The sequence below is a fragment of the Apis laboriosa genome, unplaced genomic scaffold (genome assembly GCF_014066325.1).
Source record: "Apis laboriosa isolate Shangri-la unplaced genomic scaffold, ASM1406632v1 scaffold34_cov151, whole genome shotgun sequence".
NCBI lineage: Eukaryota > Metazoa > Arthropoda > Insecta > Hymenoptera > Apidae > Apis > Apis laboriosa.
In genome coordinates this window covers 1,474,173-1,490,507 of record NW_025222928.1, presented here as the reverse complement: position 1 = coordinate 1,490,507, position 16,335 = coordinate 1,474,173, and the positions used below count along the sequence as shown (strand labels likewise).

General features: G+C 35.7%; 1 protein-coding gene across 3 annotated transcripts in view; it reads right to left on the bottom strand.

The window, feature by feature from the left end:
- LOC122715326 (dystroglycan-like) overlaps positions 1–16,335 on the bottom strand; it is a 106,171-nt gene that overhangs the window by 13,350 nt on the left and 76,486 nt on the right. For all 3 annotated transcript variants that reach the window (XM_043937430.1, XM_043937429.1, XM_043937432.1), the window contains one exon: positions 1,735–2,093. In XM_043937430.1, coding sequence (XP_043793365.1) covers positions 1,735–2,043 — 309 coding nt within the window. In that variant the 5' untranslated portion in view covers positions 2,044–2,093. The remainder of the gene's footprint in view (positions 1–1,734; positions 2,094–16,335) is intronic.

Below are 16,335 nucleotides of genomic sequence, written 5' to 3'. Positions count from 1 at the left end.
TCGAGTTTAGCACGAAAAATTTCGTTCCTATTACCACTCGACTGCGATTGTTACGCTAAATTTGCGGATTTCCGTGCGTAGAATTCCGTATAATCCGCAATTTTATTCAATTCAATCCATATCATTTCAAATTTATTATATTTTATATATATGTAATAGGTTTTTTTCGAATTGTGAAATGTATTATTTTCTTTCAGAACGATGGAAATTTTCTTTTTTCTCTCTTCGTTTTATATTTTATTATATTTTTGTGTGTCATCAATTCTATTGGCCATGATTCTTTTGATGTCAAAATTTTTTTACTACCATCAATTCTCTTCCTTTGACACGTTTACAGTGCTCTTTTTCATGTCCTTAGAACGTTTTATGCTAAGTAAAACATCTCTTTTTCCGAAGATCTTGCGTTTATTTATCATTATTGAAATTCTTTCTTTCTTTGCGTTATTTATATTCCTTTTTATTATATTTTATTGAATAATTTCGAGAAGACAAAGATTAACGAATATACTTTGACCTTGCTCCATTTATCGAAGTAAATAAAAATGCTAATTTACAATCTTTCTTTATCATGAAAATTTATTACATTACACAGGCAAAATGCAAATTCTGATCTTCCTCTAATTCAAACTAAAAAAAATAAATATCCGTTCTATGAACACAATACTTTTACTGCAATAATCAAATTTTAACTATACATATATACACTTTTAATAAAAAAATTAGATATCTAAACAAATTACAAGGAGACACTTGTCTTAAACAATGTACGAAATCTACGATCAAAGTTTGCAACCAAATTAGTAAACCAAGTTCTTGTAAGCGAATTTCCTATCGCCAAATTGAATCAGGAATATAGATTCCTGGCGATGTTGGCACGATCGAGAAAAGGAAATGCACAAGGATCAAGGCGATATTGGCTATAGTCCAGAATCTACCAGAAACATAATTTCGAAATTCTACCATCCCTTCTCGTTCGACAAATTGAAGGACTATTCGTTGCCCCAACATTCAATTACATCAAACACGTTTTTATCTTATAATTGTGACTACAACTCGAGTATACTTTCGAATTTCTTTTTTTTTTTTTTTTTTTTTTTTAACAATTTCAACGTCAATACGTGTTTATCAATTTTATAATTTCATACAAACCACCACTTTTAGAATTTGATTTATATTATATCGATCCAACTCTTTACTTATTTGTTCAGCAAATATTTATCGACCAAAAGTTAACAGAAAATTTTCCTATTAAATCCTATTCCACTTAAATCACACTCCTTGACAAGAGCCTATTACTCCAACCTGCGTTTCTCAGAATATAAACTCTTCTCTTTCGCCCACGTTTCGCTTCTGATTCGCGAAAACAATCCATAGCTACCATAGCTGACGAAAGCCAAGCATTAACCACCCACAAACTGTTGCGGCATCATCCCGAGGATGATGTCACTGTTTGATATCCCCGTTTAATAAATGCATCTCCTTGTTAAAATGGGTCACGATAGGCACAGATAAAGACCAGAATAAACCGTGCAGACGTTTCAAGTACGTGCTACGTTTTAACACCGGTTTCAACGACAAACAAACTATTATCTACTCTCTTCGAAATTCCTTGACAAAATCAACTATTCCTCGAAATAAAGTCCTTTCCTCGACTCGATTCAAAGAGATGAATCTGAAGCCAGCTGTTCCAAGTCGAAGAAGGGGAAAAAAAACTTGGTTTTCCGTTTTCCTCACCTCGTAGTAATCCTCGGGCCCCGTGAACGCTTCCTTGTGGACACGAAGCTTAAGCACGTGGCCAACTGGCACCACGACGTGGGGCACGTTGTTCACCTTGTCGAATTGGTGCCTCTTAATCTCGTGGGGATACTTCTGCTCGAACCAGTTGGCCTTGCGCTCGTCGTAACGACGACTGATCACCGTTGCTGCGGTGCTGGTCCCCTCTTCGCCGACGTCGTCGAACACCAGATCGTCCTCCTGCAGGGTGAGGCCCAGCACCCCGGGCGCAACGAGCAGGAAACACGCGAGGACGTAAGGATTCTTCATCTTGCGGGGGAGTTATCCTCGGTCGCTGTTATCATATCATGCTGAACTGCCTGGAATGCGAATGGAAAACATTCTTTTTAATTTTTCGTTCCATTTCTTTGTTCCTCGTTTTTCTTTTTCTTTTATGGGATAGAAGATTTGTGCGAAATGCGTGTTTGGGGAGATCAAATTGGGAGAGATATAGTTTAATTAGAATTTATTGGAAGTTTTGTAAAATTGTGTAATTTTAGAATTGGAAATTCTAAGATTTGCTATATGCTTATGCAAAGGTTTCGCGATTGGTGAGTCATCCATGATGATCTAAGGTTAAGATTAATGGGATATTCTATCGTGGATGCGTTTCTCGGATCTTCTTTGTTTCTTTTTCCTCCGACACATTTTGCACACGTGTATATTTATCCATATTCGTGATAATATTTACAAATTTTTCTTTCTTTTTCGTTTTTTCTCTTAAAAGAAATAATCAAAGCTAACGTGATATAAATCTTGCAAGAACAACAAATAAGGATTATCGAGGATGAAAAATTCTGAAAAAGCCGTGCAACACGATTATATCTTACTTATCAACATTAACATGTAACCACTGTTTACACTTTGTTTTTATCTTTATTGATTCGCAACCTGACGCACGAGCTGCTTAAATGCAAACTGATAAAGCGATGAAACGAATCACGAGTAAGGACGGTTTCAATGAATATCCCCACCTATTATGACAATGTAAAAATAGTAATGATAACAGTGTTCCGCTATGATCACATAGGATCACGTAGGAACTATGCGATAGTACCGATACCATTCCATGTTTGATTGATCGTTAAATATCGTCACGTGTTGTTAGATCATGGCGCAAAACAAATTCGCGTTCATCACGCGACGACTTTTATCGGGGGCGATCCGTCACATATTCGCTAATCGTTCGACAAAAATTCATATCGCATCGCAATTTCTACTAGAATTTCTATCAGACATTGATGTACAAAGATAATATATAAATATCTAAGTTTCTTTAAGATTGGCAAAAACTATTAAAGGCACGACCGATTTGTTTTAATTTCATGAAAAGAATATACGAAATGGTAAATTTTTTCTCAACGTGATTAATTTAAATTTAAATTAATCACGCGTTTTGAGAGAATTTTGGAATTCCGAATTTTCGATCGAAAAGCGTTTAATCGTCGATTCGTACAGGCTGCTGCGTTTTCCCCGGCGTTTCTCAGTAAGTCATTTTCTCGTTTCCATTGATCCAGTTCCCGTAAGCCCGTTTCCATCCATGGGTATTTAAACGAAACGAACAATGGGAACGTTTCGGTGAGCGAATGCGTCCAAGCATCCAAGGGCCAATGATAGCCAATAAAGCCTTCCATCGTATTTTTATTTCCTCCCTTGGTTGCCTCGCTTGGCCGTGCCATTAATTGGCGGAGCCAGACAATGAGAACTTCAACGGTTGAGCCGGCGCTACTCGAAATGCTTTTCACGAGGGGAGGGGGAGGGAGAAAAAAAACAGCCCGACCGATGGGATATTCGGCTACCGATCTTTCTCGATCGATGACGAGGGGGAGAAAAAGAAAGCTTTTGTCGAAAGTTATGAGTGATCGGTTGTTGATCGACGTCAACAACCGATCCTTATTCGTCTTGGATTATTCGTTCGGTATATGTTATGATGGATATTCATCGATTAACTTTATCGATTTCTTTCTCTCATATTTTTTTTTTTTTTAACACGATAAATCAATACACTCTTCTGCAATTTCTCATTGAAAAAGTAGCAAGGAAAATGTCTAATTCTTTGCAGTTTTTTCTTTTTTTTTTTTTATTATTATGATATAAAGAAGAAAGTTTTGTATTTAAATGAATTTTGATAAAAATACATCGACACGGATGGTTCATCGATTGTAAAAATAGAATTGAATCGTGACTCACGTATCGTATAAATATATATATATATATATATATATATATAAGAACGATCCATTACCAAATCGTTAAGCGAATGCAATCCTTGCGACTGTTTAATACGATGCGTCGCATTCAATCACAATGACATTGTGACTCACTTCGCTTGATTCGCCTTTAACCTCCCCCTCCCCACCCATGATAACGCGATTCACGGTAATTTCTAACAATACGGTATTGTAAAATAGCCATGACCCTCCTGCCTCTCCGATAAATTTATCATTGTCGTTTTTCGATATTTATGAAACGAAGAAGAATCGAAATCGACGACCCACATCGAATTTAACGAGCGGATAAATCAAACACCCAGTTACAATTATAAATTGTTATCGAGTCAATTAGAATTGACAAATTGACTTCAAACGTAATCCGATTTGGAAACTTCTCTTCTTTTTCATATTCACCTCTTCCTAAGTTTTGTTATCAATTCCAAATTAATATAGAAGAGGTGAGAATTAATTAATAATTTTAAAAAAGTTAATAGGTAAACAAAATTTTAATTCAACTTTACGAAACGTATTTCCAATTTTTAGCTAACAAAATTTTCCAATGCAATTTCTTCTTCGCATATCCAAATTTCATGGAACGTGATATTTTCAAATTTTCGTATAACTTTCTAACGCAACTTTTTTTTTTTTTTTTTTTTGAATATCCAATTTCCATGAAATATACCGAATTTCCCAACTAGCACAACTTTTTAATACCATTTTTTCAGCGAATATTCAAATTTCATGGAACGCATATTACTTCCAAATTTTTTATCCAAACTTTCTAATACAACTTTTCCTTTGAAGTTATCCAACTTTTTTTACAACATTTCCAAATTTTTTTGGCCAGTACAATTTTCTAATACAATATTTTTTTTTCTTTTTTTTTTTTTTATATAGCATATCGAATTTTTCGTGTATAACTTTTTTTCAATTTTGCACGAAACATATAGAGATTCAATTTATAAATTTCCAAGATTGAAACGTCACTATATTAATTTCGTTTCCTAAATTCTTCATATCGAATTATACATCTATTGTCAACAGATGAAAAAAGCGCGATAACGAACGCGTTTCTAAATGGGCGAAAATGGTATACTACGCACGAGTATAAATTATACACGTCTTTACCAAGAGCGTCAGAATCCTAAATGGGAGCTCGGTTAAGCGGAGTTATAAATCGAGTTGCACGTTAATCGAAAGGAGGGCGATGCAATTTACTTGGCTGGTTCTAGGAAACGCTGAAGACGGCCAACCAACGTTACCAGAAGGTTGTTTCGTAGGTGTAGTAACAATCATCGAGTTTGCATTTACATACCACTCGCTAGGGACTTTTATTACGTTACGTTTATACCCACCTCCGTATCCCTATGAAACAACGAAGGTGTACGAATCTAGCGTGCAACAAGTAGTGAAAAAAAAAAAAAAAAAAAAAGAATTGACGCTCTGAATTTTGATCGCGATAATAATCTACAAATATTATACAAATTCAATTCTTATCGCGAGTTTGATAATACGAATTCCAACTTGAATTCACAGCGAGGAAGAGAAGATATACGATTAACTGTGGACGGGATTGAATGCGTTTTGAGAGTGTATTTGCGTAGAGCTTGTGCGGATTCAAGTGGAGGAGACTTGAAAATGGAAGAGAGAGCGTGCAGATGTTTGGATACGTTTTATGAAAGATGCATGCATAGATTTCAGAATTGTTGAATCTTGATGGATGATTCTTATTAACAGACAAAAGTGTTGTATCGCGTTAATTTTTTTTATAATCAAGTGTAATTTGTTCACAATTACATAAAATTTGAAAAAATTCTGGAATACATTTCAATGCATCTACGTAAAATAATATTCAAAATAAAAATTTGTAAAAAAAAAAAAAAAATTCTCCAATTTTGTCTACAGACTCGATACTATAATTTCTTTTATAATATAAAGAATTACAGTTAATTAACGTGCAATTATCGAATAATACAAAGAATTACAGTTAATTATCGAAAATTTGTTAAAGAAAGAATAATAAAAATTCCTGCAATTCCCATCGACAATATATATAGCGTAATTATCTTAGATATTTAAAAACCGTAGAAAATAAAGAAAAAAAAAATTGCGATAATTTACAAAAGTATATTATCGAGAAAAAATATTTTCGCAGACTCGATTCATACTCCTCGAACGTTAAAAGTGCAAGTGGAAGTAATAGAGAGACGATTGTTGTATCCGAGGAGCACACAAGTATTGTCAGCGGAGCTGCTTATTTCAGAACGCGATTCACTTTGATTCACCGGCGACAAGAACGTGGTTGGAGTATGATGCCATTCAACACCCCTATTGTTCCACTCTCAAAGGTTACGCGGATTGATCGAGCAACGCGGATTTCCTCGAAGGAATCGGCCGATGGGAAATGCATCTCACGAGACAAGAAACTGGGGACTAATTAACCCTCATCGATTCTATCTTCTAATTCGACGATCAATTCTCCCCGTTCGACGAAACAAATTTAATCCGAGATTAAATATCATCGAGATATAATTTAACAGCTTCAATGAATCGAAATAAGAAAATCTAATAATTCTTCGACACGACAAAATATATTATAAATCTCTTTCGTCAAATCTCAATCTCTTTCTATTAAAATTCACACGGTAAGAAATCGCATATGGCTGTCCAAATACCGGTATCAACTTTTTCATATAAACCTTCATCCATCTTAATCCAAAATCAGAAACGTGACGCAACGTGTCGCGAGGCGTTATTCCAATATAAATTCAACGGCATGGTCGTTCCATGGCAGGGGGTTCGCGATGAAAAATCGCGGGGAAAAGGGGAGAAAATGGACGATCGAGTCGCGTAGCGCTTTACTACACCGTGTCAAGAACCTCGCGGCGCTGCCTGGCAAACGAGAGTTTATCGGGGCGTGTTTCGCGCCAGGTGCACGCGTGTAAAATTGGTGCCGTACAATTGCATATTCGGTCGGATATTCGTTGAAGACCGGAAACGCGCCAAGGCTGCTGACTCGGTCGATAAAATCGACGCTCGAAGAATTCTCTTACGATCGAAGAAACACTCGGCTCTAAGTTTAGGGATATCACCGGTGGATATCCGGTATACGATATACCATAGCGCGTTATTCGTACGTATATTATTTTCTCGAGTATATCGAATATAGGAAAGAACGTGTTTAAAGAAAAGGTTGAAGGAAATTTAACGTTAGGAAATAGATATATGTCATACATAAATGATAACGTAAATGATATATTTATAATTCGTGTTTTTAACCGAATGAATAGTCGGTATTAATTTTGTTAAAAGGTTTTGCATGTTTTTTTTTTCTTTTTTAGTAATTACGAAAATAAAAGGATATTTGAAAATGGTTTTAATGAGTTTTAAGCAAGATTATCTTTTACCTTAGGTAGAAGGGAATTTCTTTTCAAATTTATCTAAATTTGTTGTAAATGAACCGATAATCACCAAGTAGTTTCCTTCGAATCTTTCCTTCCAACACTCCGTACAAAAAACAATAAATTTTTCGAACAGATCTAATCAGCGAATGAAAAGAGACTAACGATCTGGCAAACGATCGTACCGCTTTAATACCCGGGATAAAACTTGACTCAGCTTGACTGTTTTTCGGTGTTCACAATGAGAATACCGAGATGTGACTAACCTGGGACTAAGTCTAAAGGTGTAAGGCGACAGCCTTCGACACGTCAACGTCCCTCGATGTTTGACTTGGTTTACGGTGCTCAAAACGGTACTGCAATTATCGAGTACCAAATAAAAGAGGAAAAAATAAATAACACTTCTCTTCCACGAAGTAAATAAAAATATAACAGTTTCTCCTTCCTGTTATTGAACTTCCGCCAGAAACATTAATCCTCGACAAATCTTTCCGAAGCAGAGAATACTCGCGATAAGATCCCCCCTCGATGGAATAATGAAACAGTGAATAATCGACGGAGATCCCCGAGTCTAGCAATTTTTTTCGCCCTGGACAGTCCAATAAATTGTTCCCCCGAGAATCGAGGAATTTCGAACTCCTCCGTCCATTCTATTCCCGATATATTAACGCTTCCTGTGCCCTTCGAATAATTTTAATATTTAAACGAACCGGGAGGAAGAAATCCAAAATCCATCGTTTCTTTACTATTTTTAAAATTTTCGTCCATTGTAAATAAATTCGATGGAATTGCAATTGTTTCGAAACAAATTTCGGATAATATCGAAAGAAAATGGCGTTCCGATCGAAATAAATTTTAAAATTATTCGTCGAGAGTTCGAACAAAAAGGGAGAAGGGGAAATGAAGGGGTAAAGCAAAACGTCGATTAATAATTAACAGGAGAGGCTTCTGCAGGAAAGGTGATATCGAGGTTTTTTTACGGCGCGCATACGAATGTATTTCTCTCCGTATGCAAATCACTTGCCGCGTATTATGCCCGCATGCAAATGTCTCATTTGCATTGCAATTATCGAACGATATGTAGGGCACGCCGTCATAATAAAGACACGGAGGAGGATCACTTGGGGAAATTGCGTTTCCGCCGCCTCGAAATTACGGACGCGCCACGACGCGGTGTGCTGTGCCCGTCGAAATTTCCAATTAAATCGAATCTCCCTCACGGATCTCTTTTAACCTTTCGAAATTAACTTGGTACTAACTATGTTGAGAATGATTATCGGAATTTTTCGTGATTGGCACCAAGTTTAATCGATTGAACCTGGATTCGATTTAAAAAAAAAAAAAAAAAAAAAAAAAATGGGATTATTATCGAGTTGGCATACGAAAAGTTTTCTAATTATTTGTTTACACATTCGTACGATCATCTCGAATGGATCTTTTCAGGTCGTATTACTGTGTTAAAATCACGTGATCAGTGATCAGAGAATTTCGTATCTCTATATTTTAAAAAATTATATATCTGTCTCTTTGTTTTTGAACGAGTTTATAATTGAATAAAAATATTGATATTGTCGAATTTAATTGATTCTCTTATTCGAACGAGAAAAATAATAATAAGAAAGAGAAATGTGTTCCAAATAAGTAATTAAGATATATACTTTTTGAAATGAAAAAAATGAAAACCGTAAACACAGTAAGACATGAAACGAGTTTCGAGATAAAAATATATATTGCATAAATAAATTATACCTTTGATTCATTTATTACGTTATCCAAAGTCAGAAAAAAATTTAACATTAATTTCTAAATTCAGAGAGATTTATCTAGTTAAATATCTCGTTTTAGAAATTTATGCAAATAATTTTCAACTACTATTACTACTACAGTCAGTTGTCTAATTTACAAACTTATTTGTAAATCGAGAGATTTATACGTGAAATGAAGCGGGAATTCGCAAAACTAATCTCATCATATTCGAGACAACATATCCAGTCCCGAAACAAATTTCAATCTATCCCACTAGCCTACTCGATTTCTTTCTTGCACAAATCTTGCTCCAACCGGCAACTTCATCCAAACGCAATCAAACTTCGGTGACCGGTTGAAGACCCACCGGTTTGTTCAAGATCTCGAGTTCCATTAAAACCCTTCCAACGCGAGCCGTATTCGTCCTACTTCTCTCAAAAACCCAAGCAATTTTTCTCCCCTGAAATTGCATTCTTCCTTTCAACATCCTTCCAACCAACTTTTGTTCGCCATTAAGCCGTGATACAACACTGGCTACCGGAAACCGTGTACCCACTTTCGAAAAACCAATCTTCGGATGTAGGTATCTCGACCGTCGATTAAATACGTTACATATCCTTTCCGAGATGGATACACAGTTATTTCCTTGATCCACATTATTATTATTTGCGAGAAATTACGTGTCTTAAATATTGGCTACTCAAATTATTTAAATTTACTATAATAAAGTGTCTATACTAAAATATCGAGATTAGAAGATTATCAAAAATCTAAGTCTACAATATAATAATTGCCTGTGAAACCTAGCATTGGATTTATAAACAATATCCTGTATTCCAAATTCTCCCTTTCTCTATTAAAAATTTGAATCGAAAATACTAATATACGTCAACGTCCTATCGCAATTACGATAAATTAAAGGAAAAAAGTGTAAATTCCAGCGATAATGAGAACCACTGCGACGTATAAACTTCCCTTTCAAAAAAAGAGAGAGAGAGAGAGAGAGAGAAACAAGAGTATCCCGCACTCCAAATTTCTCCAAAAATCTGGTCACGCGTTTTGTCCAGGCCCGTTGGCAAATATTTGCCAACTAAAATTTATCAAAATCTTGGTGGAGGCACGCCTGCGAGCAATGGTGCGTCGCATGCGAGATAATATCGATTCGAGGCGGTGTGTTAGCGTACGAGACCGATTAAAAGAGGCAAAAAACGATTGCTGGATGGCGCGACGCGGCGCGTCGCGACGCACATCGCACAGCCGACCGTTCAATCGATATTAACGTGTCCTTCTCCTCTTTCTCTCTATCTCTCTCTTGCGCGTTATTAACCCTTTCGTCGTTATCGGACATTTTCTTTCTTTCATAAACGAGTAAATTTCTTCTTTTTTATTTACCGTGATCGAAACGACACGAGTGAATTTCGTCGCTGTATTTTTCGATGTTTGTCGTTGAAAGTTTGACATTTAATCGCAAAGAAGGTGTATTGGAGGTTAAGAATAGAATTGGTTCAAATTGAGCCGAACGAGAGATGAAAATTTAAGTATAATCAACTTCGACGTGAGCGCATTGGTCACAATGATGACCCTTGGGCAATCAATGGAACTCTATGTACCGATTGTCGACAATTTCCCCCGTGATATATTGAAAATGTTAAATAACGAGCCACGATTAAATTATTATTAACGGTCAAAATCTGTCGATAATCGAAATTCATCGGTATTTATGTATATATATATATATATATATATACAGCTGGTTTTGGAAAATAAATTTGAAGAGAAATAATTTTGATCGCGTTTAGAATTAATTCTTGTCGTATTTCGCAATATTGCGTTAATTATATTAAATAGCATCGATATAAACGAATTATTATAGAGTACGATAGTTAAAATTAAAATTACAAAAAAAAAAAAAATTGATCGCGACGAAAGAAATCAGATATCTGATATCCAAAATTCTAATTAATAATTTTAATTAGTAATTCAAAATTCGTACCTTTTAAGGAGATATTTAACCAAAGTGTGCGTGAGGAACGAAGCGGATTGGTCCAGACGTTTTCGTCCAAGGGATCGACCGACCGGCCAGCCCTTCCGTGATCGCGAGGCCACGGATTAGAATAGGTCGTTCGATGTAATCTCGTTGGGAATTTGGAGGGCCGGCTCGTGTGCTCGGCCATCTCATGCTCGCACGCTCGTCAGACTCGTGAACACGCTCGAATTACGATTTTCCTCCAATGTGGACAGCTTTCCGCCCCTGGATCGTGGAGGTGAACGAACTTTCGTGCCAAAGTTCATTTGCCACGAAATTTTTTCTTTTTCTTTTTCTCTTCGCAACTTTCAATTTATTTTACGACGCGAGTTATGAAAGAGAGAAAGATTCCTGCATGCGTGATTAATCCTGATTATTAACGTCGTGTTCCATATTGAACGAGGTTGTTCAAAAGAGTAATTATTTACTTTCTAAAGAAATACGTTCGAGAATAATATTATGTAACCGTGTATTATGCATACTTATGCAACTTATGGTCTTGATATTACGCGATTCTCAATTCCTAGCAATCCTTTCCTATAATGTAATTCGATAAATTTTAAAAATATTGTTTTTTAAATTTCGTAATTATCGAGCGAAATCGTGATTCCCCTCCCTCCCCCCCTTGACGCGATATAACGGATGAAAATTTAATTAAAAATAATTTAATTTAAAAAAAATGTTTTTGTATAATACGATTTTTTTTTATTACAACGTGACACTTTTGTACGCAATCTAACTTTCGTATTATACAAAAAGATTATCCGTATTTTTCACTAGTCAGACACTGCGTTGTTGAACGTAACTTTCCAAGAGTTCTAACTTTCAATCTGAATATCTAGCAGCGAAAAATAACTCTCGCCAGTTTTACTCTTAACGCACGAATATTCAAGAGTTTTATCCTCGCTTTAAAAGACTTTTATTCTCGTATATACTGTTCTATAAGCGAGATCTGATAATACTTTTTCTCAGACTCTAACAGCGAAGCGCATCGAACTCTCCTCACACACAAATAAAATAATAATCTCTCTGATTAATTGCTTCTACTTTCCATCAACATCGTATACGCACGATCCCTCCCCTTATCCCCTCGATCTCAAATAAAATTAACACCAACAAAGAAACTGTCTAAAGAATTTCGTCTCTTCCACGCTTAAAAATAATCTTCCATTCGCGATATGAAGAATAAAAAAAAAAAAAAAAGAAAAGAAAAGAAAAACAAACGATGAATCTTATTAACGAAGAAATTCCAGAAAAACGTCGACCTTGCGCATTCTCGCTATAAATTACTTCGAGAGAGAAACTTACTTCGAAGGGAAGAAGCGAAAGGGGAGGCGAACAGGACAAAGATGTTCTTCAAAGTAAAATAAGGAAGGTACGGAGATGAGAGATCGGAATCTCGGCGCGTTTAGCGAGGAGAACGACGTCTAAGAAGGCGAAAAAGCGTGTGGAGGAGGAGGAGGAGGAGGAGGAGGAGAAGGGGGAGGAGGGGAGAGGGAACGTACGATCGGCGAACAGGGCATCGATTGTACGATGCGAGCAATGATAACTTTGTCTATTCACGCCCTCGCATTACAAAATTGCTCGAGCCACGTTGAAAGAATGATATTTAATAAAGAGAATAAAAGTGAAGTAAAATGGAAGAGACGCGTATCGTGCCGATGCCTTCGTTACACTGAGCTATACCGTAGTGTCGTACGGCGGTCGAAAGAGGGGGAAAACAGAATCGAAATATATAAACATTGTATCGTGTTAACGTTTCGAAGGAATGTCGTTCGAGATTAACGTATTTATAAAATCGCGCGAAAAATGTGGAGAAATTTTAATGAATTTAATTTCTATGTTACGCGATTTATTTTTTAATTAACGGTTTTAATTATGGATTGATGAGTACAAAGTGTAAAATATTCAATTCTTTTTTTATTACATTCTTTTAAACTGTGGTATTTTTTGGTTGTTTTTTCTTTTTTGGAATATTTCAATTTTAAATTGCTTCTCTTCCAGATATATGTATATTTTTTTTTTTTATTAATATTATTATAGAACGGTTTCGATTTGAATTTAAAAATTGTATTTGCATTTTTTCAAAAGGATAATTCTTTGGCTTGAAATTTTAAGCGAGCACTTTTAAATTCCACTTTTTAAAGGGGAATTTTAAAATTTTTAAACGATGAGAAAAATTCTGTCTCGCGGGGAATTTAATAATAATAATAATAATAATAATAGCAATCTAAAAAGTAAAAAGATTTAAAAAATGAATATTAGATTATACGCGTCAATTCGTTTAATTATTATCATTTCTATTATATCGTGCATTTTTAATATCTCAATCGCATTAACATACTTTACATTCCACGATTCTTTTTACGTTATATAACCGGTTTATAAATATTCATGCACGATAAGAATAAAATCTTAATAAAATCTTAATAAATTTTTAATCCAAATTCCTCAAGCTATTATTAAAAACCAAATCTGCTTTAATTAATATTAATTCCCGCTTGTTAAAAAAAAGGACGGAATATTATACGTTCCAATTAAACATTTTACTATTTTAACTTCGATAATTCACTCGTACGTAATTTCTTATTCTCCAACAACTTATTCCCAACTCTCGATTTCTTTGCATCTCCAACATTTCTCTCGAAACTCAAAATCTCCCGGTATTACGTTCCATCGATCTCGAATTCATCATCCATAAACTCCAAAGCATTCCCGGCACCGTCTCCAAGACGTTCCATCGATCCAAGTTTAACCGTGTCATATCTCATATCTCGTGGACCGTGGACCGCCATGTTTTCACCCTATATCCCACGCAATGCACAGATATATTAAATTCCTCCTCCCCTCAACTAGGATTCGACCATATCGAACAATTCGATCGATCCTGTCTGTTCGAGTTTTCTAATCTCGAGGGCGGGATAACAGTGTCGATTTCGATCCCTCGAATTGAAAAACATTGACATTGTTACCACGTGTCTAAGAAAACGTGAGGTGCAGCAGGTGTTGAGCACCTCAGTGCGTAACGAGCTGATAAATAACTGATCGTTAACCTTATTCCGGATTCGGAGGCGGCACGTTGCGACACGTTTAAATCACAATCCTGATTCACAACTCGATTCCTGACTCGCGTGTTTTCTTTGTCGCTTGAATGGGTGAAATATCACGCTTCGGATTTTTCCAAAACACGTGTCGTATACGTGCGAATGATTAAAAAAAAAAAAAAAAAAAAAAAAAAGAAAGAAAGAAAAGAAAAGATCGAGGAAAAAATTGGAAATAAAATATACGCATTCTTGGGATAATTTTTCGTAAAACAAATTCCCAAAGATTTTATTGATATATTAGATACTTGATCGATGAATATTGATATAAATATTTTCTGTTCACACTGCATTACCAAGGTAATTTTTTCTCAATTTTTTTTTTTTTAATGCAAGCGCATATAAAAGGATTAAACGAGAATCGATAAGAATAATTATAGACGTAGGAAAGGAGTTTTATTTTTAAAATTTTTTTTTAACGGGCAACCTCGACTCGAAATTTTTAAAAGAGGCGGTGATCACGCGATCTAAATTTAAAGCCACCTCCTCCTTGACTGGTTTGGCTTGTGGATTCGAATCACAGAGACGAAATGCACAGTTTGGATTCGATTGAAGGAAATCATCGTGTTCCGGTGTTTCAGTGGACGTGAAAGGTCAGTTAGGAAAGGCAAGCTTGTGTCAAACAAATCTCGACAAACAGCTGGGAAAAGCAGGCAATACATTACGCGTGTTTAAATAGAAATTCAATTAACAAATAAAAAAAAAAAAAAACCACAACGCGTTTGAAAATATCACCAATTTCCCGAACGAAATCGAAATTGCCCCATACCTTTTAATTATTTCAAGAATTTCCCCCAAAAAAAAAAAAAAAAAAAAACTCCAAAGAATTCTAAACACTATCAAATACTAGTTTCTGAATCACGCTTAGAATTTCGCTCGAGACCGACACGAAAGGACCGAAATGCTCGAGATTATCGTGTCAAAGAAGAATGCAAGACCGCCCAGAGATTTGGGTAAACGTACTTTAAACGAAAAAAAAAAAAAAAAACGCGTAGTAAAAGTAGGGAAAGAAAGAGAAGCGTTAGAATTTATTCCACGGGAAGATACGTTTGGAGTTGAATTTAAAACTTTAGTAGAAACAAATATCCAAAATCTCATCTCCCGCATAGCGAAGATAAAGAGAAGTAAGCAAGAAAGTAAGGGAGGCAAGTAGTTTATCTTTCCCTCCCCCTTTGGGATGGGAAATCATAACGTATACGTTCCACAAAGCGGTTCAAAGGAAATATTCAGGCCTCGATATACGCGTATTTCGGCCAACCTGACGCCCTTCGGCTATTGATCGTCGTCTGAAACTCCTCGGCAACTTCCCTCTCAACTCCCTCCCCCTCTTTCGCGGAAATTATTCCAAAATTGGTTAATTCATCGTTCTCGTTATAACTGATACGAAAAGGGGGAAGGAAAGGGTGGAGGGTGGAGGAAAAAAGACTCTTTTATCATCTCGACGAACGGGGAAATATGACAGGATAGAATTTTTTCTTTTTTTCGAATTTCGTTCTAACCAATATCCGGTTTATTTCGATCGATTTTTCTTTTCTTTTCTTTTTTTTTTTTTTTCAGCGTGGAAAATAAAATTTCTTTCTGGACTGGATCGAAAATTGTTACATGAATTGGATAAGGCTGGTTTATTGTAGTTTGTTTCGATTTAAAATTCTTTTTATTTTATTTATTTATTTATTGGAATAAAATCGTTTCGTTCGGTGAGAATGATTTTGATATTGAATTTTTTTTTCTTTTTTTTTTTTTTGAGAGGAGGAATGGATGGCTCGTGGAGACAATTTGGGGAGTAGAAAATGGACGAGGCGAAGGTGTGGCGAGAGACAGGGACGAATGAGTTCATCCGCAGTGCCGGTGGATGACGTCGTGTTTACCCAACTTTCTATTTATTCTCGTTCGTTCCGCTTTTAAATTATCCGAAAGGATTCGGGAAACTGCAGCTGCTACATCCTATTACTCATCAACGGCTACATCATAAAATACCGGTTATTTACATAGACGGACTCTTTAACACCGTTCACCGGTCGTATTCCTATAAATTATATATACTCGATACCTTTTAATTATCTCTCAAAATACGA